General features: G+C 43.1%; 1 protein-coding gene across 2 annotated transcripts in view; it reads right to left on the minus strand.

Annotated features, from left to right (window-relative positions):
• Positions 1-26,377, minus strand: part of PAPLN (papilin, proteoglycan like sulfated glycoprotein) — a 111,474-nt gene that overhangs the window by 35,426 nt on the left and 49,671 nt on the right. For both annotated transcript variants that reach the window (XM_088471269.1, XM_088471268.1), the window contains exons 4-8: positions 24,022-24,137; positions 7,564-7,624; positions 5,736-5,838; positions 3,550-3,680; positions 1,028-1,151 (exon numbers count right to left, since the gene is read on the minus strand). In XM_088471269.1, the coding sequence (XP_088327395.1) occupies positions 1,028-1,151; positions 3,550-3,680; positions 5,736-5,838; positions 7,564-7,624; positions 24,022-24,137 (535 nt within the window). The remainder of the gene's footprint in view (positions 1-1,027; positions 1,152-3,549; positions 3,681-5,735; positions 5,839-7,563; positions 7,625-24,021; positions 24,138-26,377) is intronic.

Below are 26,377 nucleotides of genomic sequence, written 5' to 3' on the forward strand. Positions count from 1 at the left end.
GCGCCGCAGCGGACAGCTGCGGGGGGGGGGGGTTAGGTTTAGGGCTCCCGGGGGGACTTAGGGTTAGGCACCCCTCCGGGAGGTTAGCGTTTGGCTAGGGGGTGGGAGGGTTAGGGTTAGGCACCCCCGGGGGAGGTTAGGGTTAGGCACCCTCCCGGGGGACTTAGGTTTAGGTGGCGGGGAAGTGGGGGGTTAGGTTTAAGCACCCTAAAGGAGGGTTAGGGTTAGGGGGAAAAATAGGTTAGTTATACTTCCCTAGGGACGATCGGGATTTCCTCCTTTGTCGGCCAGCCGCTGTCGGGATTTGAAATTCATACCCTTCCCGACCTTCATCCATGTCAATCTTTTCTGTGTCAGCATTTTGTCTCTGTCGATCTATTGCCTGTCTAACATCTGTTGTCTGTCTAGACATTGTCTATCGTTTTGTTGTAGATCTTTTATACCAAAACCGACGAAGCGGCCTTGGCTTTCTTTCATGTCGAGCTCCTTTGTGCAACGTATACAGACTCATTCAATGTGTCAACCATTTTTTTGTGTTGACCAATCCAAGTGTCTACCTTTTGACCATATCGACCTTTTGTACCTGTCGATGTTAACCCTCCAGTATGTGCCTAACTCTAACAAACAAATAATAATGTGTTGACCTTTTGTACCGTTCGACCTTCACCCATGTCGACCTTTTTGTGTGTTAACATTTTTTTTCCTGTAAACCTTTTGTCCCTGTCGACCTATTGTCTGTCTACCAGTTGGTGTCTACCTAGACACTGTCGACCTTTTCATTGTCTATCTTTTGACTGCCATTCATCACACTAACCTTGTTGTAGTACATTCTACCTATAGGTTTCAGTGACATGCCACAGTGGGAATAATTGATAATTGCTACCACTGCATATCTCTCAATAACAGCCCCTTATCAGGAACATGGGTGTTGGTGCGGCAGGTTCAAGGGCAATAGCCCTATAACAAGCGGACTAAATAAGTAACTCATAATGTCAATCTCTAATTAATCTTAGAAGTATAATCATACCTTTGGATACTGTAGCCGAATCGTACGACCCCTTCACCTCGTAGCAGGCATTGCCATTACCTCCACACACCAAGCACCGGTCCTCTCTTTTGGATGAATCCAGTACGTTATCACAGCCAACAGCCTATCTCATCAGAAAGCCCATTACATACATTGTTATGAAAAAAAAATGGACAGAGCAAATAATTCACTGTTAGCAAAAGTCATCATTAAAAAAGGAAAGAAAGTTTTAAAGTGAGACATGAGAACTGAAAAGTTATCCCACATCCATAGGCCCGTATTCAATTTGGAGCGAAAAGCCGTTTTCGCTTGTTTTTGCCAAAACTTTTTTGCGGGTGACGTAATTTTCGCCTGTTTTGGTTTTACCCCGTATTCAATTTGAAAGACTTTCTGCCTAGGCGGAAAGTCAATGCAATGTACCAGGCGAAAAAGTTTCGCCTATGAATAGCAGGCGGAAAAAAGTGCAGCATTGGGGTTTTGGGGTGCAACGTTGTGGGAACCCCCCTGCAGCCTTCAGACAGTCCCCCAAAGATAAACTGTCTCTAAAAATGTAAAAAAAACACTTAAGGACACCCCAAAAAATGACTTTGAAAAAGGAGGCGAAAAAAATAATAATTGGGGGACAAAGTTAAAAACTAGCGAACTTGAATCTGGGGGGGTCCCCAAGTATGCCCCAAGTGTTTTTTTGATTGCAGGTGTTTGTGGCAGGTGGATTTTTCACGATTTTTTCAACTTCACTTTAGCAACTTTTAAATATGCTGACCCCCATTTTCAAGTACCCAAAATTTGCTGGGAATAGTTATTTTCTGGGAAAAATACTCCTGAATACTATTCTGCACCACGTATAGAAAAACGCTATTTAGCAACTACTGAGTTCGTTTAAAAACCCCAAATACCTTCAGCAAGCCGGGGTACCATAGTGAACCCCCAGGTCAGATTTTGGGAAATCAGCCTGACACCCCCCAAAAGATGCTCTGACAGCACTTTCCACCTGTTTCAGTTTCGCCGGGTGCCGTTTTCGCGTACTTTCAAATTGAATACGGGGTAAAGCGGGCACGCGCGCAATACTTTTCCGCCTGCAAAACAGGCGAAAAGTCCGGGCCGCAAAAAAGTATCGCGGCTCAGCTCATATTGAATACGGCTCTTAGTCACTAAAGAACATTTACAGACTGCAAAATATGTGAGCCTGCTGTACATCTCTGTTTATGGAAATGCTCTTAATTACCTTCCCATTCCACAAATACTGTATAGGAGGATTACATTTCTACTAGGTATGTGTGATAACAGGAGGAAACACGGAACAGCAGAGCTCAGAGGTGCCGCTACGTCCCAGGCACAAAGCCCTAGAATTAAGTCTGACCTGAAGATCTAGAGATTAGCTCCTCCATCACAGACTAAATGCACACATCCACTAGAAGACAGGCAAACGTCTGCACGATTACGACATTGTAACTGTGCAGTCGTTTGTCTGTCTGTGATGTGCCTACACTGACCGAGCAGTCATTCAGTGTAGGCTCATCCATCATCTGCAAACATGCTGAACCCAGGCCCGCCAAGAGCCGTGGCGGGCCCCGGTAATAGGGGGCGTGGCCTAATAGTGGGAGGCGTGGCCATGCCCCCTTGCCGATAGAATAAAAAAAAAAAAAGATTTGCAGCGCCGCTGCACGCTGGGGAGGGGGGGCGCTCAGAGCCCCATCAGCCCGGCGCAAAACCTGGGGGGCGCGATCAGTGTGATCGCTCCCCCACACAGGCATAGGAGACTGCTGTGGCTGCTCCTCAGCAGCCACGAGCAGTCTCCAACTGCAGCTCAGCACACGCTGTGTGCTGGGCTGCTGTGAGGGCAGGTGGGCGGCGCCGGACCCGGGCCACCGCCAGGCCCCCGCCGGGCCCATCAGAAAGCCCGGGCCCGGGTAATCTGTACCCGCTCCCCCCCCTCTCGGCGCCCCTGGCTGAACCGAACGTTACCGTCAGGTTGTACAACATATTTGTCCGACGATAGATGTCTAAATGTCCTGCGGGAGCGTGCAGCGCTGGTCGTTTTAGATATTTTTTTTTAACGATCTGCAAACGATTATTGAACGATTACGATATCGTTCAATTAACAGATAATGTTACTGAGAAGGTATAGATTACAGGTGGCAAGCAATCAAAATCATGGAAGAAATGAACAGGTGTTGCAGCCTAGGATGGCGATGTAATGCAACTACTCATGTTTGGGTAATGTAAACTCAGAATACATCCCTGTTGGTCTCTCCCTAAATCCCAACGGTGCCTACTTTGGTAGGACATTCCCTCCAAATTGTTGCTCTTTTATATCTGACAGGAATATACAAGACCTACATGGATGAACTCTACCAATGATTTAGAATGGCTTCACCCATGTTCTTTATTTGCATGTACATATGTGCAGGGGTCTGTGTCATCTGTCCTCAGGGTGACATTGGAACATGCTGGAAGACCCATCTCTATGGGCATTTATTGCAAGAACACTACTTATTTCACTAGAACTTTATGTATCCTACCTTGCAGACACCCTCTACACAGATGTCTCTCCTGCCTGGCTCACAGGGTGTCCCGTCCAGCACAGCCATCTTGTGTCTGTAGTAAAAATTCTCTCCTTTGGGTATGCAATTCAACTCGCACTTATTGGATGCTTGGAGGGGAAAAAAAACATTTACATGTCATGTTATTATTAGATAACATTATACCAGGCAGCAAACTCATTCTAGTCTTCTCTAAGAACCCTAAACTACAGATATCTGGAAGAATAGTTTGTGCTGTTTGTTTATTACTAGATATAATATTACGATTACCAATACTGCTCTCATTACAGTAAGTGGATTATGTGTATAACATCAGTGGATACCACAGGAAAGGAGGTTGCCTGGCCACGTTTTATTTTCTTCAAGTTGTGGCTGATGTGTAAAAAGTGAGATGACATAGTAGATGAGACCACCAATGTCCTCTCATGTCAAGTAACAAAGGGGCATTTACTAAGTTACAAAAATGTAGATGTAAAGCAGATAATTATTTTGTATTTGACCCTCATACAAAAAGTGTACACCACCTACACTTCTGGGAAATGCCCCCATGCAGACCCTATTGTGGTCATTGTTGTCCATCACTTCAATGTCCTGCTAATGTCACTTTCAGACCATACCATGTACTCAATTCAACTTTACTGTTTTCTTCTAAATTTCTAAACGAAGTCATAAGACTGAGTAAGGAGACACAGGGTCGTAGCTAGGGCAGTGCAATGGGTGCCGCCGCCTAGGGTGCAAAGCTGAATTGGCAGCACAGCTGCTGACCCAGTGGCACCTGTCCTGGATTGTGGGGTGCATGGAAGGGCACTCTACTGCTTGGAGAGGCGCCCAACATACCCTGGGACACGCATAGTGGCCAGCATCCTGATGTCACATGTGTGGGGGGCAGCAGGAGGTTGGCACAGGGTGTGGAGATGCCCTGCAATGGCACTGAGAAGACATCAGGGCTATCTTTATTTCAAGCCATTTTCTAACTGCATTGATGTTTGTATGACAATATTTGTGTTGCCCAGTCATCTTACATTTGGGCACAATACAAGACGCAGTACTGTGCCAAACCTTCACTCAGCGATGGACAACCTGAGCCATCCTGCTCCTTCCGTCAGAGGGAGAGAACTTATGCACCCCCACTGTCGCAGGCATCTTCATGCACTAACCCATGCAAAACAAGACACACAAATAATACAAGACCTGATCTGTATTAGAGTGCAATTATAGTAACCTGTGTGTTTGGCTTCTTATATCTCAAAATTTCTTCTGCAAACTGTATCTCAGGGACATTTTTGTCAAGTCCAATGGGCATTTTAAAATGTTTTCCTTTTCTCCGTTTTTTGGACCTATTCCTCATCGGAGGCTATCTGGCCCACCTATAATTAAGTATCCAACTTGCTGGAAGTCGCTGCGGTGGAAACATAATTACCGGAGTAATTCAGCATTGCTCCGGTGCAGGGACAGCTGCTCCAAAAAGCAGCTGTCCACGCGGTCAGTAACACGGTTACCGAAGTTGCAGTGTTACTTACCATGGAGGTGCTAGCCAATTGTGCATGCGTGGCCTGAGATTGTACATGCGGGGGACGGGAACCAACACCATCTTTAGATGACATTGGTTCCCGCAGGCAAACTCCAGAAACTTTCAGTTTCGGAGTTTGCTGAATACTAGGTGGCCCCATTGGGCCCCTAATAATAAATGGGCACCGTTACTTAAACCATGAGGAAACTAGTGTTTCCACGTGACAGGCCCATTAGTGATAATTAATAGGCACCTTTGTGTGTAGTCACTTGTATCTTTTCCTTACCTCCATAATAAGGTAGCCACTTGTATCTTTTCCTTACCTCCATAATAAGGTAGTCATTTGTATCTTTTCCTTACCTCCATAATAAGGTAGCCACTTGTATCTTTTCCTTACCTCCATAATAAGGTAGCCACTTGTATCTTTTCCTTACCTCCTTAATAAGGTAGCCACTTGTTTCTTTCCCTTACCTCCATAATAAGGTAGCCACTTGTATCTTTTCCTTACCTCCATAATAAGGTAGCCACTTGTATCTTTCCCTTACCTCCATAATAAGGTTCTACTTGTATCTTTTCCTTACCTCCATAATAAGGTAGCCACTTGTATCTTTTCCTTACCTCCATAATAAGGTAGCCACTTGTATCTTTCCCTTACCTCCATAATAAGGTAGCCACTTGTATCTTTTTCCCTGGAACTCCATCCCATCGTACTCTGAACACTGCTCAGCACGGAAATCTCGGGAGCCTTCAGGGCAGTCCTATGGGATTGAAGAAAACATCACAATTAATATTAAACAATAAAGAATGTGCTAGAAATTACATACACAGGCTGTAATACATTTCAAAGTGACAAGAACTGATTAAAAATAAACCAAGTCAGCTGTCTTAGCCGCTCTTAGGAGTACCAACATTTTGAAAACTATTAAAATACCTTGGTGAAAAAGTCTAGATTAGTGGTATGTACTCTGTTGGTAGATCTCATGATTAGTGAGCCAGGGTCAAGATATATTGTTCAAAGGACAAGAAGAAAGTTAAAAACAAGAACTGCAATAGTACCACTTGTAACCACCAAACAATGCGGAGACATACTCATTCAGACTATGTATCTTCTTGAGGTTGAATGCTAGGTGGTGCTAGTGTGCAACCTGTTTGGGCCCTGGAATTAATAATCGTCAACAATAGAATTAAACAGCTGTAACCACATAAACCCACCGGGATGTAGTTATGAGGTCTTAATACAGACATCTGGAACCCTACAAGGGACTTAAAATAGACGTTGAAATACTGATGCCTATCTTAATCCTGATGCCGGAACGTTGAAGAACGCCAGCCCGAATGAGGTAAGCATTTGCAGCTGGGAGGGGGGGTTAGGTTTAGGGAGCATAGCACGGTTAGGGTTAGGTTTTTTTGGGGGGAAGTTAGGGTTAGGCACCCCTAGAGGGTAGGGTTAGGGTTAGGCACCACCAGGGGGATATTAGTGTTAGGAACCCCCTCGGGAGGGTTAGGTTTAGAGTGCGGTAAGGTGGGGTTAGGCTTAGGCACTAGGGGGGAGGTTAAAGATAGGCACCACTAAGGAAGGGTTAAGGGGGGGGTAGGGGTAGGGTGCTTACCTGCCCTGTTGGGGTCTTCTCCCTTCGGGCTGCCAGCGTCGGGATATGAACCGGCTATTCAGCTGCCGGGACTTCATACCCGTTCCAACCCACCAGTATATCGCGACAATAATAATTTATTTCTGTTCTGTTTATCGAGCTTTTCTTGTCGGGACAGTGGCTCCAATAAGAACCTGTCCCGACGAAGTGTAAATAGTAAAGTTATAGCTTATGCTCTCACTTTACTGCCGGGATCAGACCAAGCTTGTCTACTGTTCATGTGCAGTCACCTGGTATAGGCTGGCGGACAGGGATCAGCGAGGGATGGAAAAAGGTGGTCTATAGCCTACAATGGCTCACCCCGGCTAAATATCGTGTTAGCTGGTATATTGGCATTATCTCTGGTATCTGCTGCGGTACCTGCATAATAAATAGGCCCCTATATATAAAGGGGGACACCCTCTTTAAAACATACTTGGAGGCAGTCATGGTTAATCAATCACCACATCATGCTGTGTGAACAAACACTTATGGAGCACTGGTCCCTAGTGAACTGATAGGTTGGATTGATCTGAATGGCGCCTTCCACTACGCATGGCAGCTACACTTTAATGGAATGGTTTTCTTAAGTAGGACAATGGAGAAAATAGCACCAGGGTATACACTTAAACATAAAACAAAAACTATATAAACTTTAAGCAACAGAACATACACAGAATGGAAAAAGGTCAGCAAAGCAATAGACAAGCCAAGCACAGACCACTTCAGCAGGGATAGTACTTGTGGTAATGACAACACCTTAGAGAGTTCTGCATTTGAATAACATCGCAGAAACATGAGTACTATATATATATATTGTATTACGGAAAGTATCCTATGTAAAGGAGTTCTCACCTGCACGTTGCATGAGCGATAGTTTCTGGTTGGTCCAATACAGTTCGATCCCCCATCTGCCCTAAGAAAGAAGAAGAATCCAAACTGCATTTAGAACTCTGCCTACAAATGAAATATTGCACAGACAATACAATGTCAACTTGGTCTTATGTTTAATATTACAAAATGTATGGTCAGAGACATAAAATGTCATTTCACCTTTCCTTCTAAGAACTTCAAACATTTCCATAGTATGGTAACAAAAGTCCCATACTAAAGAGTAGACATTTCCATCAGGAATTGTACAGGACTTAGGAAGAGATGAATCAAACCTTGGAGAAAGATAAAGTACCAACCAATCAGCTCCTGTCAGGTTTCAAAAACAGCCTGTAAAATGACAGTTAGGAGCTGATTGTTAGGTACTTTATCTCTCTCCAAGCTTTGTTAAATCTCACCCACAAACAGTCTGTAAAATGGCAGTTAGAAGCTGATTGGTTGGTATCTCCACTCCACTTTATCTCCCCCTTAAAGGCTAATTTCACCTTTATAGTAAATATATTGAAAAGATACCTACAGTACTACATCCTTTCTTCACACCTAACCAGACTTAAGGGAGACCTGCCCTCCAATACATCTTGTTTATTTTAAAATCAATGTCTGCATCTGGTCCCTTGTTACGCAAATACGCCACTAGATGCCGCTTACATTGGCCCCATCACACAATCTCATGATTGAATAGCTTTAGGCCATTTGAATTGAGGAGGCATGGCTATGCCCCCCTCCCATTTTTGTTTAAAGAAAAAAAATGTTCAATGCATGGTGGTACCAGTTGGGAAGAGGGGCAGATTCATCCCCCTTTTCCAGAATGCAGATCTAGGGGGAAGGAAGGGTGACCCATTCTCCTGGAACACTTACATGGAGAGAGAGGACTGCTGCTCATCCGTAGCAGCTTCCCAGGACCCTCCACGTCCCTGCACATAGCAGCGTGTGCTGGGCTGGGGAGAGTACCTGCTGCAACTGAGCAGTCTTCTCTCTCTCCCTGCCAGGTGTGCTACTTACCAGGCGGCATTTGGCATGATTTACCGCCAGCCGCATCCCGGCAGCGGCAGCCCGAAAGAGGAGGAAATCCCGATCGTCCTAAAGGTGAGAATAAACTAACCTAATTCCCCCCCTAACCCTAAACCTTCTTTAGGGTGCCTAACCCTAACCTCCTCCCCTGTGCCTAACCCTAATCCCCCTCTAAGTGCCTAAACCTAAACCCCCTTCCCCTAGCCTAATCCTAAATCCCCCGGGGGGTGCCTAACCCTAACCCCCCCTTCCCCTAGCCTGACCCTAACCTCCCGGGGGGTGCCTAACCCTAAGTCCCCTCTGGGAGCCCTAAACCTAACCCTCCCCCCCCGCGCAGCTGTCCGCGCCTGGCATCCCTTTAATCGGGATGCCGGGCGCCAGTCTCCCGGCGTCAGTAAAATGACAGGCGTCTAGATTTAGACCCCTGTCATTTAACCCTCACCGGGATTAAGCAGTCGGGAAGCCGGTGGTGGGCATTGCGTCTGCCGGCTTCCCAAACATATACCCTTACCAGGGCTCCCACCGGGCCTCTCCAGGCTGCGCAGGCAAGTAGTACCCGCCTACTTGTCCGGATCCCTGGTTATAAGAAATACTACAGCAAGTTAGATATATCTGTTTTTCATGAATATGTAATTCTTCATTAAAAAAAATGTTTTTAGAAAAAGAAAACCCCAGAACTCAAAGGAATACAATCTCTATTGTTTCTGACTTTTGGTGTTTTAAAGGTGACATGTTTAGATTTATGTTTTGATGCAGAATCAAGAGCTTTGATTCATTTTTGCACACATATACACACACACACACACACACACACACACACACACACATTATATATATATATATATATATATTAGGGGTGTGCACCGGCCACTTTTCGTGTTTTGTGTTTTGGTTTTGGATCTGGATCTTTCTTCGTGTTTTGGATCTGGATTTGTTTTGCCAAAACCACCCTTGCGTGTTTTGGGTTCTGGGTTTTGTGTTTTGGATCTGTATTTTTTTGAAAAAAAGCATAAAAACAGCTAAAATCACAGAATTTGTAGGTTTTTCTGCTCCTATGCTATTATTAACCTCAATAACCTTAATTTCCACTCATTTCCAGTCTATTCTGAATACCTCACACCTCACAATAGTGTTTTTATGTCCAAAAGGTTGCACCGAGGTAGCTGGATGACTATGCTAAGCGACACAAGTGGGCGGCACAAACACGTGACCCATCTAGGCGTGAAACTGCAGTGGCAGACAGGATGGCATTGAAAAACTAGGCCCCAAACTGTACATAATGCAAAGAAAAAAAAGAGGTGCAAGATGGAATTGTCCTTGGGCCCTCCCACCCACCCTTATGTTGTATAAACAGGACATGCACACTTTAACAAACCAATCATTTCAGCGCCAGGGTCTGCCACACAACTGTGGCTGAAATGATTGGTTCGTTTGGGCCCCCACAAAACAAGCTGGCAATTTATCTGTCCCTGCACAAACTGGCTCTACGGAGGCAAGATGTCATCCTCATCCTCCTCATCCACCGATTCCTCACCCTCTTCAGTGTGTACATCCTCATCCTCACAGAGTATTAATTCGTCCCTGCTGGAACCACAGGTCCCTCTGTACGTTCTGGAGGCTGGTCTCCCTGGAAGAGTTGATAATTAATTTTATGAACATCATCTTCTCCACATTTTGTGGAAGCAACCTCCTACGCCTTTCGCTGACAAGGTTCCCGGCTGCACTAAACACTCTTTCGGAGTACACACTGGAGGGGGGGCAACTCAGGTAAAATAGAGCCAGTTTGTACAGGGACCTCCAAATTGCTTCTTTTTCCTGCCAGTACAGGTACGGACTGTCTGACATGCCTACTTGGATGCTGTCACCGATGTAATCCTTTAACAGACAGACGCACGCTTGTCGCTGCTGCTTTGAGGATTCAAGTGCGGCTACAGCCCACACAATTCACAAAGACAGAAAAAAAAAAGAATATTTTTATTGTTTGTGGAGCACACTTTGAGGGTTACACCACCCTTTAACAGACAGAAGCACGCTTGTCGCTGCTGCTTTGAGGATGCAAGTGCGGCTACAGCCCATACAATTCACAAAGACAGAAAAAAGAAGAAGAATATTTTAATTGTTTGTGTAGAACACTTTGAGGTGTCACCACCCTTTAACAGACAGACGCACGCTTGTCGCTGCTGCTTTAAGGATGCAGGTGCGGCTACAGCCCACACATTTCACAAAGACCAAAAAAAAAAGAACAATATTTTAATTGTTTGTGTAGAACACTTTGAGGTGTCACCACCCTTTAACAGACAGACGCACGCTTGTCGCTGCTGCTTTAAGGATGCAGGTGCGGCTACAGCCCACACAATTCACAAAGACAGAAAAAAAAAGAACAATATTTTAATTGTTTGTGTAGCACACTTTGAGGGTGTCACCACCCTTTAACAGACAGACGCACACTTGTCGCTGCTGCTTTAAGGATGCAGGTGCGGCTACAGCCCACACATTTCACAAAGACCAAAAAAAATAGAACAATATTTTAATTGTTTGTGTAGCACACTTTGAGGGTGTCACCACCCTTTAACAGACAGACGCACGCTTGTCGCTGCTGCTTTAAGGATGCAGGTGCGGCTACAGCCCACACAATTCACAAAGACAGAAAAAAAAAGAACAATATTTTAATTGTTTGTGTAGCACACTTTGAGGGTGTCACCACCCTTTAACAGACAGACGCACGCTTGTCACTGCTGCTTTAAGGATGCAGGTGCGGCTACAGCCCACACAATTCATAAAGACAGAAAAAAAAAGAACAATATTTTAATTGTTTGTGTAGCACACTTTGAGGGTGTCACCACCCTTTAACAGACAGACGCACGCTTGTCGCTGCTGCTTTGAGGATGCAGGTGGAATCTAGACGGGATTTGGAACCGAGGACACACTACCTCCATCAATTGTCTAAATCCCACTGCACTAATGTCGGATACCGGACGCACGTCTAACACCAACATAGCAGTCAAGGCCTCAGTTATACGTTTTGCTTCAGGATGACTGCTGTCGTACTTCATCCTCATCGCTAGGGACTGTTGGAGGGTCAATTGTTTAGTAAAAGTAGTGATGTTCCTACTTCCTCTCTGGGATGATGAACAACTCCCAGCAGCAGCAACAGCACTAGGAGGAAGTGGTTCTTGATCTTTCCCTATTTTATTTTTATCGGAGAAAGTTTGGTCCTCCATTTATGTTATATTGATATATATACGTGCGGCTAAAGCGCACACAAACACAGAAAATATTATTTTATTTTTGCTGGAGAGTAGTGCACTTTGTGGGTTACACCACCCTTTAAGAAATGAGCCAGCCGGCTCTTTACTTATGGGACACAGGCGCACGCTTGGCGCTGCTCCTTTGTTGATGCACGTGCAGCCACAGTGCACACAATTCACAAACACAGAAAATAATTTTTTTTTTGGTTTGGACTGGAGTGTACTTTCGGGGGTTACAGCACCCTTAACGGTCAAGCCAGCCGGCCCTTTACTTATGACACAGGCGCACGCTTGGCACTACTTTGTTGATGCACGTGCGGCTACTGCGCACACAATTCACAAACACAGAAAATAATTTTTTTTTTGGTTTGGACTGGAGTGTACTTTCGGGGGTTACAGCACCCTTAACGGTCAAGCCAGCCGGCCCTTTACTTATGACACAGGCGCACGCTTGGCACTACTTTGTTGATGCACGTGCGGCTACTGCGCACACAATTCACAAACACAGAAAATAATTTTTTTTTTGGTTTGGACTGGAGTGTACTTTCGGGGGTTACAGCACCCTTAACGGTCAAGCCAGCCGGCCCTTTACTTATGACACAGGCGCACGCTTGGCACTACTTTGTTGATGCACGTGCGGCTACTGCGCACACAATTCACAAACACAGAAAATAATTTTTTTTTTGGTTTGGACTGGAGTGTACTTTCGGGGGTTACAGCACCCTTAACGGTCAAGCCAGCCGGCCCTTTACTTATGACACAGGCGCACGCTTGGCACTACTTTGTTGATGCACGTGCGGCTACTGCGCACACAATTCACAAACACAGAAAATAATTTTTTTTTTGGTTTGGACTGGAGTGTACTTTCGGGGGTTACAGCACCCTTAACGGTCAAGCCAGCTGGCCCTTTACTTATGACACAGGCGCACGCTTGGCACTACTTTGTTGATGCACGTGCGGCTACTGCGCACACAATTCACAAACACAGAAAATAATTTTTTTTTTGGTTTGGACTGGAGTGTACTTTCGGGGGTTACAGCACCCTTAACGGTCAAGCCAGCCGGCCCTTTACTTATGACACAGGCGCACGCTTGGCACTACTTTGTTGATGCATGTGCGGCTACTGCGCACACAATTCACAAACACAGAAAATAATTTTTTTTTTGGTTTGGACTGGAGTGTACTTTCGGGGGTTACAGCACCCTTAACGGTCAAGCCAGCCGGCCCTTTACTTATGACACAGGCGCACGCTTGGCACTACTTTGTTGATGCACGTGCGGCTACTGCGCACACAATTCACAAACACAGAAAATATATTATTTTTTTAGCACTTGGGGGGAGCACCCCTGATGGACAGAGCACCCCCTGGACAACACTGCAGCGCTCCTTTAGGACTGGGACACTGCACAGGACTTTGGAGTGGACACAGCCCCTATGGAGAACTGACTGCACAACACAGTCCAGCCAGCCCCTATGGACTTTGAAGTAGTGGACACAGCCCCTATTAACAACAGCAGCACAGCACAACACAGCCAGCCCCTATGGACTTTGAAGTAGTGGACAACAGCAGCACTACACTACACTACACTACACAGCCCTAACTCCCACCCTCCCTCTTCACTGTCCACAGCCGAGTGAGAAAATGGCGCCGACGTGGGTACCTTATATAGGATCCAAAACCCGCGAGACTCGGAAGGCGGGATGATGACGTTTTGCCTCGATTTCAGATCCGAGTCAGGCGGGAAAAGTCGAGCCTGATTCGGATCGGACTCGGATCGGGGGGGCTCGGGGGGGTTCGGATTTCAGAAATCCGAACCCGCTCACCCCTAATATATATATATATACATACATACACACACACATATATATATATATATATACATATATATAATTATATATATATACACACACATACAATTATACTATATATACATATATTGCACACCCTGATCGCAAACAGAAGATTTATTTCACAGAAAAACCCAACTATATATTAAGCACTAATCAGGCCGCTTATATGCTCATAAAGTTGCAGCACTTACCGACTCTTGATTTATCTTTTCCCGGGAGCAGCCCGGTCATCTCGGCTTTGGGGGGCAGGACCAGGTTACACCTGACAATAGGCCCCGCCCCTTTTCTGCAAAGCCCGTGATGCGAGGCTAAATTACGCGATTTGCGTCATTTAGCTCTGCCCCCTGCATACGGACCCGCAAATTTGTCCTAGAAGCTCCCCATCCTACCCACTTAACTAGGAAGTGGGCGGGTTGCGGAAGATATGCCTACTCTTTCAGGGGTGCGAGAGGTTACCCGAAAAATCAGGAGCCTCTCGCGACTCCCGGGAGAAGAGGAATGTATGAGTTGCAGTATACATGTCAATCCAGTAGATGGCACATCAATGGGCAGCTTTACGTGCCTTGCTCATGAGTTAGTAGCAACAAGCATTTTGTGTGTTAATCCCTGAAGGAAAAACTGCTAATATTGTTTGCAAAGACATTTTGTGATCAATGTCTACAATATAAAATATACATCACAATATTAGATGCAACTAATGTCTTTCTAAAATGAGTTCCGCTGAGCAATAACAGACATTCATGCGAGCGAAGCTGCAGGCAAACGCTAGTATATTATTAAATGTATGTGCTTTACTTGTCTTCCTGGGACTTACGCTGAATTAACAGAAACACTCTATAAGGACATATAAACATTTTTAAAAGGATATAAATAATACAGAGCTGACAAATGTACAGCATTCCATAAGACATATTTGGAAGGATGGGGGTTGAACACTGATGAACTCCTTTAGGTATTGTGGCAATACAATATCTGTCATTGTGCAGAAAACCATCTGCTATTCTCATCTGTTAAAAGGATTTGTCGTCCTGCAAACCAACCTGTGGCATTGCACAGGACATGCCCCAACATGTGTAATGTATGTGCCAAGTCTGGGAGCAGGGGTAGGGTGGGATCACATGTGAGATTTAGTAATAGGTTGCTGACATATGGATATTTCACAAAAGTCTTAAATGATGTTACTAAATACCAACAACAAACACACATCGCTCCAGCACAAATGACCTTTTTTGTCAGACCCATCGAAGCTTTTCCCAAGCTGGGACAAGTAAGTTAAAAAATAAATAAATAATAATTATAAATACAAATAATAAAACAGCTATGTGTATATAGCCACATCATCAGTCTTTCTTTGCTCTTTTTATCTATATGTATCTGACACTGTTACCATGTACATTGCTATACACAGATAACCAGCAGAGGGCAGCACACTGCAGAATTCCAGAAGACAATAACTAAAACAGCAATATGACTCTAGTCTGCGAGTTAATATTGCACACAAATAAATATATAGTTTCAACAGAGTAGAAAACAGATCAATGGCTTACGCAAAACAGAGGATTAGCACATTACACCATACATAGGTTGCATGTTATTTGCAGGCAAATCTGTATAAAATAAGACCTAGCATTGAAAACATATCATAATAGATGTAGGTAGAGTAAGGAGGGGAATGCAATGTAGAGGGACCCCCGTGTGGACAGGGGGAAAGATTCACAGCAAATGGTATATGGAATGTGGTGGGCAATAAGTGGCCCTCCAGCTGCTGTTGAACTACACATCCCAGCATGCCTTGCAACAGTTTTAGCATGATCAAATAGAAAAACTGTGGCAGGGCGTGCTGGGATGTGTAGTTCTACAACAGCTTGGGGGAACGCTTATTGCCCACCCTTACACGGTATAGACGGATGGAGGAAAGGTAAGCAGGGAGGCCAATCCCAGGCAAACTCCTGGAGCTGAGAGGTAAGAGATACAGAACTAAGACAAAAGTTGTGTAGAATACAAGGAGACTCCTGTAATTCCAACAATCTAAACCTCTTAGCCAAAAACCTATCCACCCATGACACGCTCAGGTCACCCACTGACATGAAGAAATCATTGTGACTGAACCCGTCTGTAATGGAGTGAGGCAAGGGGGATCGCCATCTAACAGGAATATGTTGTTCACGTGGAGATTAGAATGTTGGAGAAAGACAATAACCAGAAACCGGGGTCAGTGAGCAGACCATCCTCAAAATCTTCTTTGATAAAGCTATGACGTTTTCCATATGGAACCTTTTGGAGCACTCCCACCAGTTATGCTAGATAAAGCCGGGGGCCACATTACACCTCCAGCAAGATGCAAATATATTTTTATAGTATTTGTGTAATATGACGGGGGTCATGTACCATCTGGAGAGCATTTTAAATTACAGAGGTACTGAGGGAGTTGTCATCTAGAGGACTATGCAGTTTCCTATTCCAAACATCAACGTACAGTAACGGGGTTGTGTAATGAATAGACTTCCAGGGGTAATGTATAAATAGTGGAATGCACTCCAATGTGCATATCAGCACAAATGGTTTGAGGGATCGTCAGAGGAATATCAGTTTCCTCGCACTAAAGCTGGGTACATACTAGACGATAAAGTAGACGATTTTAGACAAATTGGAACAACAAATTATTCACATTGTCTAGGGTGTACACACTATTGCGGACTCCCGCGTGTCGTCAGCGACATTATGTGATTGCCTGAACTGCACGGCCAATCACATGATATTGCATGCGGTGCAATGCATATTAATAAAGGGCAGAACAAGTGATCATTCCATGTGTCATTAAATCGTCTGGTGCGTACCGACAATCTTGCATGGTCGGGGTGGCACAAGCATAAAATGTAGAATTTTCAGATAGGACCGATGGTCATGGGGAGAGGGAAAATGCGTTCTGCAGCTCCTAAACAGAATGGATTCCCTCCCTGCCCTCCAGCTGGCCATCACACTGCAGACACCCACGACTGAACACTTTCTTTCCAGCAGAAGACGTGGCTGTATTCTTGTCATTCAAGGCAAAAATGCTTTTTTTTTTTTTTAATGACATTAAATTCGTTGGTATAGTCAGCAGGAAAAATATTATTACGGAATTCATGGGTATGGCGATAAAAGGCTCAGTAATCGCATTCGCAGTGAGGTCTCCGGCTCCAGGGCTTGTACTAGGACCTCCATTTTTCCATAAGTAAATCATATTCGTCTGATATGTGTTTTGTTATGATACATTTTATTAGCTTTTCAAGTAAATGGTCAGGAGGATTGGATACTGACGACAAAAAAGCCCTGGGGGGGGGGGTTTACATTGCACTGCGACAAGACAGCGGCAAGTCATGCATAGTCAAGTCAATAAGGAACTCCATAAAAAGCAGCACAAGCAAAATTCTACAAATCCATAAAGCAGATAAAGCTCAGGAAGGTGGGGGTTGGGGGGCGGAGAGGAAATGGGGGCTGATAGATTACAGTTTGGAACTGCATGCCAACAAAAGTGATAAAAACTATTGGGTGGTGTTGAAGTGTGCAGACCAGGGTGATCTCCAAGTACTGAGAAACGCCCACAAACCACGCAACAGTAAGTCTAGCCCATAGTCTATTTATGTGCTATGCTCTGCATTTCCAAAATCACACACAAGATCAGTGTTTTCCCAGACAACATAAAGGACTTTTAGACAGCCACCACAAAGCAACTTCTAGTTGCATGTTCTACTCATAGAAACTCCACAACACAGCACTTGCCTACAGTCCTGGAATGGGGTGCCTTAGGCCCATGACAGGGATTTAATTTGTGTAAAACCATAGGCATGTTCAAGCTGTGTCTGCTGACAAAGGATAGATCTGGGTAGTTGAAGGTTTTCATTAGGCCTTAATTAGCTCAGAGCCCACCAGATAATACTGTGGCCAGTCTATACCTACCTGCCTGTGATTGTGTGCACTTACACGTGTTGGTGGAAATAAAACAAAAAAGTCTACTTGTTTATAGGAATTGTTTCTCTGTCTACTTCAAACATAAAAATTACTAACTTTGCAAATTGTGAATGGACCATTTTGAAACAATTCAGTTGTTAAGATCAGGGTTATATAGCTTTGTTACAACTACAAAATCAACGGGGCAATCACTGAGCTAGTTTGGTCTTTGTGATTGTGAACTTCTGCTGATTCAGCAATGCTGTAAGGACAGACTGTTCATCGCTATATAGTCCTAACATGTTCAAATATGTACACTTTGTATGAAACAAAGTAAAATGCAGGAAACAGAGATATTCAGATATTAGACAGAGAATGGAAAAAAAAAATCACAAAAATGAAGAAATAGTCACCAATAAAAGTTTTTTTCCACTTACTACATCACACCTTTAAAAATATTTTCTAATGAAATGGACAACGAAGATGTATGTATAAATTCAGTGGGGGATTGGAGTTCTAAAATCAAAAATTAACATAAATGGAAAATATGTTTCCAGTTTATGAAAAAAAAAAAAAAAATTGGGACTACAAACCAGGCAGGAATAAGGAGTACAGAAATGAATGGGAGAAAATAATGAATGGAGGAGATATCTTATAAAGATGGGGTTTAATCCAACAAACCAAGGTTTTAGAGTTTTCCTACCAAATAGATACTCTAATAGAACTAAGAAAACCTTTTTGTTTTGGGAGAACAAGATTTTCACCCAGGAGGGATTGCTTGTAAGACATCATAGAAAAAGAAGGAGGAAAATGGGAAATAAAACTACATATAGGAGGAAATCTAAACAAACAAAAAATAACCACAACATCATTGTCAAAAATAATTTACAAATTAAGAATAAAAAATAGATATTGGAGATAATATACATTTTAAGTTCAAAAGTAGTTACTAAGGACAAAATATTTTTATTAAACATAGGTTTAAAATGTTCCCCCTCTACAGAAATTAATCTTTTTTTTATCAAAAGTTTATTAAGGCATCCAACAATAACAGAAAAAAAGACAAGCAAACATCAGCAATATTCAAGTGCAAGTAAATCCTGAGCAAGAAGACATATAGCAGATGCCAGGTTTTATAACAGAAATTCATCCTTTTAGTATTTTTGTGGCCCTTCAAAAAATTTGACAGTAACTTTTTTCTGCACTTCAAGTGGATAAAGTAGAATACAAAAAAAGAAGGAAATCATAAATTTTAAAAAATAAATCACATTTCTATTCATCTCAACTTAAGGGAAAAGTTACAGAGACCTTCCACAAATTAGTTTTGGAAGATTTGGGACTTCTAGAAAAGAGAGAAAATATAAGAAGGACATTTATGAACCTAACTAAGAAATAAAAACTACCTCTTATTAATTTAAAACAAGAAATAAATGTAGTTATAAAATTGTTTTTTGGTGAGGGGTCCTCATGGGCATAGATGACTGTAAGGCAGAAATAAAAGGATATGTAAGGGATCAAAAAAACAAACAAACAAACAAAAAATCTTAGGACTGACCCCACGGATGTCATAAAGAAAATACAATAAACGACCTTATCACTCAAGTATTAAAGGATGAAATTATTACTAAAGGGGAGTTTGATTTCATAGACATAAGAGAATTGTCAGCACCTGTGATTTCACAAAAATCTCCCCAAAAAACCCTGACTGCCTAATCATTGCTTGAATCAATAGAATTGTCATCAATCTGCCTGTATTTATTGATTTCCACTTACAATCATTAGTGTCAAAGAACCCCTCTTATATTAAAGATATAGGAATTTTTGTAATGTAAATTGAGACAAATTAAAAATTTGGTAAATTTTACCATTGTTGAATCTTTCCTTAACCAAATAGATATCAGTGAAAAAATGTGGAGTTTTTGCCTTCAACAAATTGGAACAGCAATGGGGACTTGGCTTGCCCCCAGCTACACCAATCTTTTATGGCATTTTAGAGGCTTAAAACCATTAGTCCCCAATTAGAGCTGGGGTTGGACCTTGTCCTGTGGTTCCGATTCATTGATGATGTCTTTTTTTGGGAGGAGCAATGTTGAAGATTTAAGGAATTTTTGTTCAGCATTAAATGTGAATAATTATACTATCCAACTATTTTTCAATATAAGCCTGACAGAAGTGAATTTTCTGGATATAACTGTTTATGTCAAAGGATGAAATCCAAACCAAAGTCTATAGAAAGGAGTCAGTCACAAATAACTATATACAATTTAGTAGCGAGCACCATAGGAATTAGTGAAGGAATGTCTCACTGGAGCAACTCAAGAGAGTTAAAATAAATTGTATAGAACCAGAGATAACAAATTCACAGTAAAAATAATTATATATTTTGAAACAATTCAGTCATTAAAGAAAATGAGGGTTATATAGTTCTGTTACAACTACAGAATCAATGGGCAATCACTGAGCTAGTTTGGTCTTTCTATTTGTGAACTTATGCTGATTCAGAAATGCTGTAAGTCACTATATAGTCCTAACATGTTCAAGTATGCGCACTTTGTAAAAAAAAAAAAAAATGCAGGAAGCACAGAAACCCTTTCACTCAGCTCAAATATTATGTGAAGCTAAATAAGACAGGAAAGAACAAAGAACAGCTCTACCATGAAGTATGGGATGTAGTCAGCATCCTGATAGTTACAATGCAGACAGCGGCATCCCAGCTGTGAGAATACCAGCAGATTGCAGAGGTAAGTATTAGAGTTATGGGGAGGGTTAGGCTGTGTGAGAGGAGGGTCAGGGGGAGGGTTAGGGTTAGGCTGTGGGAGAGGAGGGTTAGGGGTGGGTTAGACACTAGGGGGAGGGTTAGGCTGTGAGAGAGGAGGGTTAGGCTATGGGAGAAGAGGGCTAGGGTTGGGCTGTGGGAGAGAAGGGTTAGGGAGAGGGTGTGGCACTAGGGGGAGGGTTAGGGTTAGGCTGCAGGAGGGGGTTAGGCACTAGGGGGAGGGTTTGGGTTATGCTGCAGGAGGGGAGAGTTAGGCACTAGGGGGAGGGTTAGGCTGTGGGAGGGGAGAGTTTGGGTAAAGGTTATAATATGGAAATCTGTCTGGATCCCGTTCCCAACCCTGAAATATTGCTTCTTAGGTGAGTAAAACGATATTCTGTGAGCTAGTTGACATTCAGAAAGTCGATAAGTTCTGAATTTGGACAGTCAGAATGTTAATGCTACGAACGACTCTCAGCATCTCAGCAAACTTTAGATGCACTGTTAAATCTCGCACCAGCCCTATGGCAGCTGTAATGCCTCCATCTGACCATGGCGTCCTGTATCAGTGACAGGCTTCAGTCTGGCTAACCCCCTTCCCCCATTACCTCCTTGGAAAGCCCATTGAAATCCACAGTTCCTGCATCCAAATTCTTTCTGCGTCTCCCGGCAGTAACCATCAGGACACATGACAGTACGACTCAGACTTAAAACATCGGCCAACTGCGTGCAGCATCCACACTGTGCGCACCTCTGAATTATGTCCTATATGTATTTCAAGGGTGTATATTTGTTTTATATTATGACCTACACACACTGGATTAAATGTTTATTGTTGAATTTCCTTGTTTGTGGTTTAATCCAGTATAAGGATGACCAATGTTGATTAGTAAATTGTTTATAGGTAGGAGATTATAATGATGACTAATGCTGCAGGTGAATGGAGATAAACATTTGTTTTCTGGCAAAGTCAAGTCAAGAATAGACAAAGAATATTTAAAAAATATATATATATCCAGCAATGAAAAGCATTCCTCTAAATCAAATCTGACATATAGATACATGGCTTATATACATTATACGACAAAAGACCACAGACATTCCATCCATTACAAAAAAATAAAAAAGTCACAGGACTGGTGGCCTTATAGGGTGTCATCATAACACCGGTCACAGTGTTTCATGTGGAGCATGAAAATATTACAGCACTGTTATCAGTGGATTTTAATCTTCCAGTTAAGAAAATATTTAAGGTGTGCAGGTACAGTACATTAGGGTGTAATGTTTATGTATGTACCATAGGCACATTACCAGGTATTATCTCAGAAGTTCAACAATAACATAATTGTCTGGTGGAGAAAACACTGTAGCGCAGTTTGAAGTCAACTGTACAGACTAGAGCTATCAGTAATCTCTGTACAGCAGACTTCTAACAATGCAGAACACAACATTTTCTGGACTATCCCATCGCTAGATGTCTGTACAGCTTAGGTCACAAACATAAAATGTAAGTGGTTGTTTTTTAATCAAATTCCATCTCTGTCGGTGACCCGATATACTGAAATCTGCAGTATAACATATGTATGTTCACAGGGCGCTCATGCCCCTAATAATGGCATTGATCGCCCAGAGGTATTAGTTTGTGTATTTGAAAATTCAATAAAAGATGTTTGAGGAGCTAAAGTCCAAGTTACTGGGGCTCTACCTAATAAACCCTGAATGTACTTTTTTCCTCCTCAGAACATGTGACTAGTAGAACTATGAATGCAAGTGTCCAATGACTAAAGTGAGTGTTAATTAAATGGTAGGGGTTAATTAGATTAGGGTAAAATTGAACAAAGGCTTTTTCTTATAAAGACCGAATAGTGAGATGACTGTGAAAACCTGTAACAAAGACACCAACCCTATACTAGGGTTGGTTATCAACCATCAAAGGTTTGTTGGTGATATTAGATGGTTTTACCATCAATGGTGTACATTGGTGGCTGGGATCATTGGCGGATGTGTGTCCACAAACTATCGAAGGTCCAACCATTAATGGTTTCCCGATGATGGTTAGAAGCCATTGATGGCAGAACCATCGATGGACAATTGTAAAATTTTGTGCCAAGTGTCTATAATAAGTGAGAAGTAGACAACACACAGGTCATTTGTTCTTGACATATTGGTTTTGTTATTCTTTTCATCATACGTCTTAGAATTTGCGGCACAAGCTACATGTACAGCATGTCTTTATGTGTTACAAAGTATGCTAAAGCAAGTACTATGTATGTCAATATTTCTTTGTAAAGGTATATAACCCTTATGTTCAATGCTCAAGGAAAAAATATATAAAAACGACACTGGGTTCTCTATATCAGATTGCTCTATACTGAATTCATCTATGTATTGCTTTTAATAAAGGAATCCGCAATCATTCCGTTTTCTAATTTGTTGCAGATGGTAATTATTTCCATGGCTCTATACATCTCAATGTATAAATACAAGTACTTTTGTTTGTAAATAACTCTAATCTTGGTTATAAAGTAAAGAGAGAAGAAATCAGATGAAGTCAACCCAAAAGTGAACATTTTCAGGCATCATGTAAAATAGAAATTCAAGAAAATTTTTTTCATTTACAAGAAAGTAAGGCAAACGACAAGCTAATTATGCAAGATGCCCTAGATAACTTCTGCCTCCACTGAACCAGAGAACATACTGTAGACAATATAAACTTTACATTGGTAACTTCACAAATCATCACATTATGCTGACTTTCAGTAAATCATAAAAAAAAAAAAATAGTCTAATTACTATGGTATGTAAATCTGAAAGAACCTTTGGTGGCAATTTAAATAGGAATGATATACTTCTAAACATCCTATCACTCAGCTGTGCACATATCGGTCTACTGCAATAGCCTGAACATCGCTGAGTTTCTTGCGCATTTCTGTGTCATGCGAGGAAAAACAAGAGATGCTGTCAGAGGGGGATGTACTGCAGAGAGCTGGGCTAGACCCACGTACTTTGGGGGGGGGGGGGGGTGAGGGTCACAAAGAAAATACAGAAAAAAACACTATTTGCTGTGCCGTGAAGCTCCACCAGGGGAGGTGGGGGCGGGATCAGTGTGATTAGCTTACCCTTCGCACAGCCGGAGGAGACTGCTACTGCTTATCAGCAGCAGCAGCCTCCCTGGACCCACCGCAACTCAACACACAGCATGTGCTGGACTGAGGAGAGACAGGCTGCTGCCGTTGATAGGAACAGCAGCCTCGTGGCACACCCCCATATCACAGGATATGCCAGGCTGCCCCCAGAGAGTGACTCAGTCACTGCCTGCACAGTGATTAGGAGCCAGGCGCTGTACTGTGCTGTAGATGTGAAGAACTCGGCTTCCTTTCACTGAGGAGGAGCCAGCATTTTGGAGTCACCCTTTCGGAGGGTGGAACCCGGTGCGATCCACACCCCCCTAGTGATGTCACTGTGCCAAATCCAGTTTTTAGCAACTGGGGCCTCAATAAGTTGTCTTCCCTCTGATCCTGGCCTTGATCATAGGTTTTAGTGGAAATACAAAAGTTTGTCCTTGCATATAAGAGGGTAGAAGTAGTGAAACAAGAAAAATGCATGTTTGCAATTGTGGCCACTTACCTGCGAGAGTAACATTGACGCTCTCTAAAACTTACACCCCCGCCACAGGTACGACTGCAATCTCCCCAGTCACTCCAGTTGTCCCAGAAATCACTTTGTCTTTTAACCTTACTTGCCTGTAAAACAAAAGTTTATCAGTAGTAAAAAGATTATTGTAGTATTTTTCTTTACAACCAGAATATTACAAGGGACACAAGTGTAACTGTTATGTATGGAAAAAAGCAGCACCTTTTATAGGGGATGTAGTTACCATCCCAACGCACACAATGCTGGTGGTCTGAATCCTGACTCCAGAATCCCAACGGCTGTGATCCTGTCAGTAAGTATTAGGGTTAGGGGGAGGCTTAGGGTTATGCACTAGGTGGAGGGTTAGGCTGAGAGGGGGAGGGGGATTAGGGTTAGGCTGCTCAAGGGGAAGGTTAGGGTTAGAATGCAGGAGGGGTGGGGTATGGTTGGGGGAAGGGTTGGAATGCTTAACTGCTTGCGTCGGGATTTTCACCATCAGGATTACGCTGCCGGGATTATCAGCACCGGAATCACGTACCCAAACCATTTCCAGTCTAGTAAATGATATACTAAGGTGTACGTATACTGAGTAATGTATTGCTCCACCTCAGCACCAAGTGGCTACACAATTGTGGCTGAACTTGGACAAAGTGGGTACAAAAATTTGATTTTTAATGAGTGAGTAGGGGTCTTGCAGATTTGGGGTATGTTTTTCAATTATGGAGATTTGAAGATCTGGGATATGATGGTTGGAAAGAAACCTAAAAGCATAGCAGAGGTGTCAGTTTGTGAGATATGATAAGTGCCAGTACCTTAGTGGTCTTGTCGCTAGCCTTTTGACTGGTCACAAAGCCAACTTGGTCACTGTAAGTAAGTTTTGACTAATGGAGTTTGTCAAATAGTTTCATATCTACATTTTACTGATAGCTCTGGCACAGTTGATTTCTGTAGGAATGACTGTGATGAGGGCTTCTAAGGATTGGCATGAGAATAGGGTGGGCCAGAAATGGAATTAAAGGCCTCCAGCAGGAGCAGGGCAAATTATTATTGGAAAGCTTTATAGTAGCTGATAGTGAAGCCATGCATGCCGGGACTTTTACCAAAGGGAGTGAATTTAGTGGCATCCTCCAGTTCATATAAGGTTAATAGCTTCTCTAGACTACATCTGTCCTCCTCCTGGAGAAGCAGGAGCGAATGGCCTGGTGTTTAATGGAGGTATCAGTGTGATGCATTAGGGACGTACAAATTATATAGCTAGATGTGATAGGAACAAAATGTGGAGGCAAAATCAGTGTTGTGACTCAAGGTCATGCCCCTTGTCTTTGATTGAGTGTATGAAGGATACAAGCCTTTGTGCCCCGAGTGCCCTGGCCATTATTCTACCAGGTTTATTGCCCCAATGAAAATACCAGCTGTGGCACTTCCTATATGATGGCTTAATCTTGTCATGCATCAACTTATTAGGAGTGGAGTAAGCAGCCAACTACAAGGGTATCAGAATGAAAGCAATGCTGCACACCATCCGTTTGCACCAAACATTGCTTTGTAAGGAAGGGACCTAGCTGAATGCACCAACCTCCTAAACACACTCTTGAGGCCTTAGGAGTAGAGTTCTTTTCTATATCATTTACAATAACTGTTAGACAACAAGGATTCCTTCAATATACAGGACCTCCACTCCAGGTTAAATAGTGTTAAAAGATTTAGAAATGTCGCAGCCAATGGGATTCCTACAGAGATGCTCACTGGCTGCAACTGAAATCTGCTGCCGTGCGTAATAAGTCGCACCATCGACAATTGGGCAGCCCTATGGGTTGCTGTCAAAACATGGCCTCTGCAGAAAAAAGCACAGCTGCTGGTGGTGATACGCCCGCACTGAGCTTGACACACCTCTATGTCCAAATTAGTTCTGCGCGCCGCGGTGGTAACCGTCAGAACGCATGCACAGTGCGACTCGGATGCATGCGCAGACTGAAAATCGACACTGCGTCTATCTCTGACTCAGCGCCCATAATATAGAATTAGGGAATTAAATTTTTACAAAATATTACAGTGCTAGACAAAGGTTGTTACATTGTTATTATATTGTTGTAGAGAGGAGACCTTTGCATCAATCTGCAGCTACTCATTTAAGTAGATAACTCCCCCAGGGCCATCTTAATGTATGGCTCACTGAGCAGCTGCCCAGGGCCCCATGATTGTAGGGGTCTTTAAGCAGGTTAGGGGGGCATCTACATGGAGTGTGCAGCCACTCGCTCTGTGCGTAGGGCAGCCAATAGAGAGACAGGCAGAGAAAGATGATCCCTGGCCACTCTGATTGTGAATTACACACAATCAGAGCGGCCAGACA

The sequence above is a fragment of the Taudactylus pleione genome, unplaced genomic scaffold (assembly GCF_031769625.1).
Source record: "Taudactylus pleione unplaced genomic scaffold, aTauple2 ptg000113l, whole genome shotgun sequence".
In the NCBI taxonomy this organism is placed as follows: domain Eukaryota; kingdom Metazoa; phylum Chordata; class Amphibia; order Anura; family Myobatrachidae; genus Taudactylus; species Taudactylus pleione.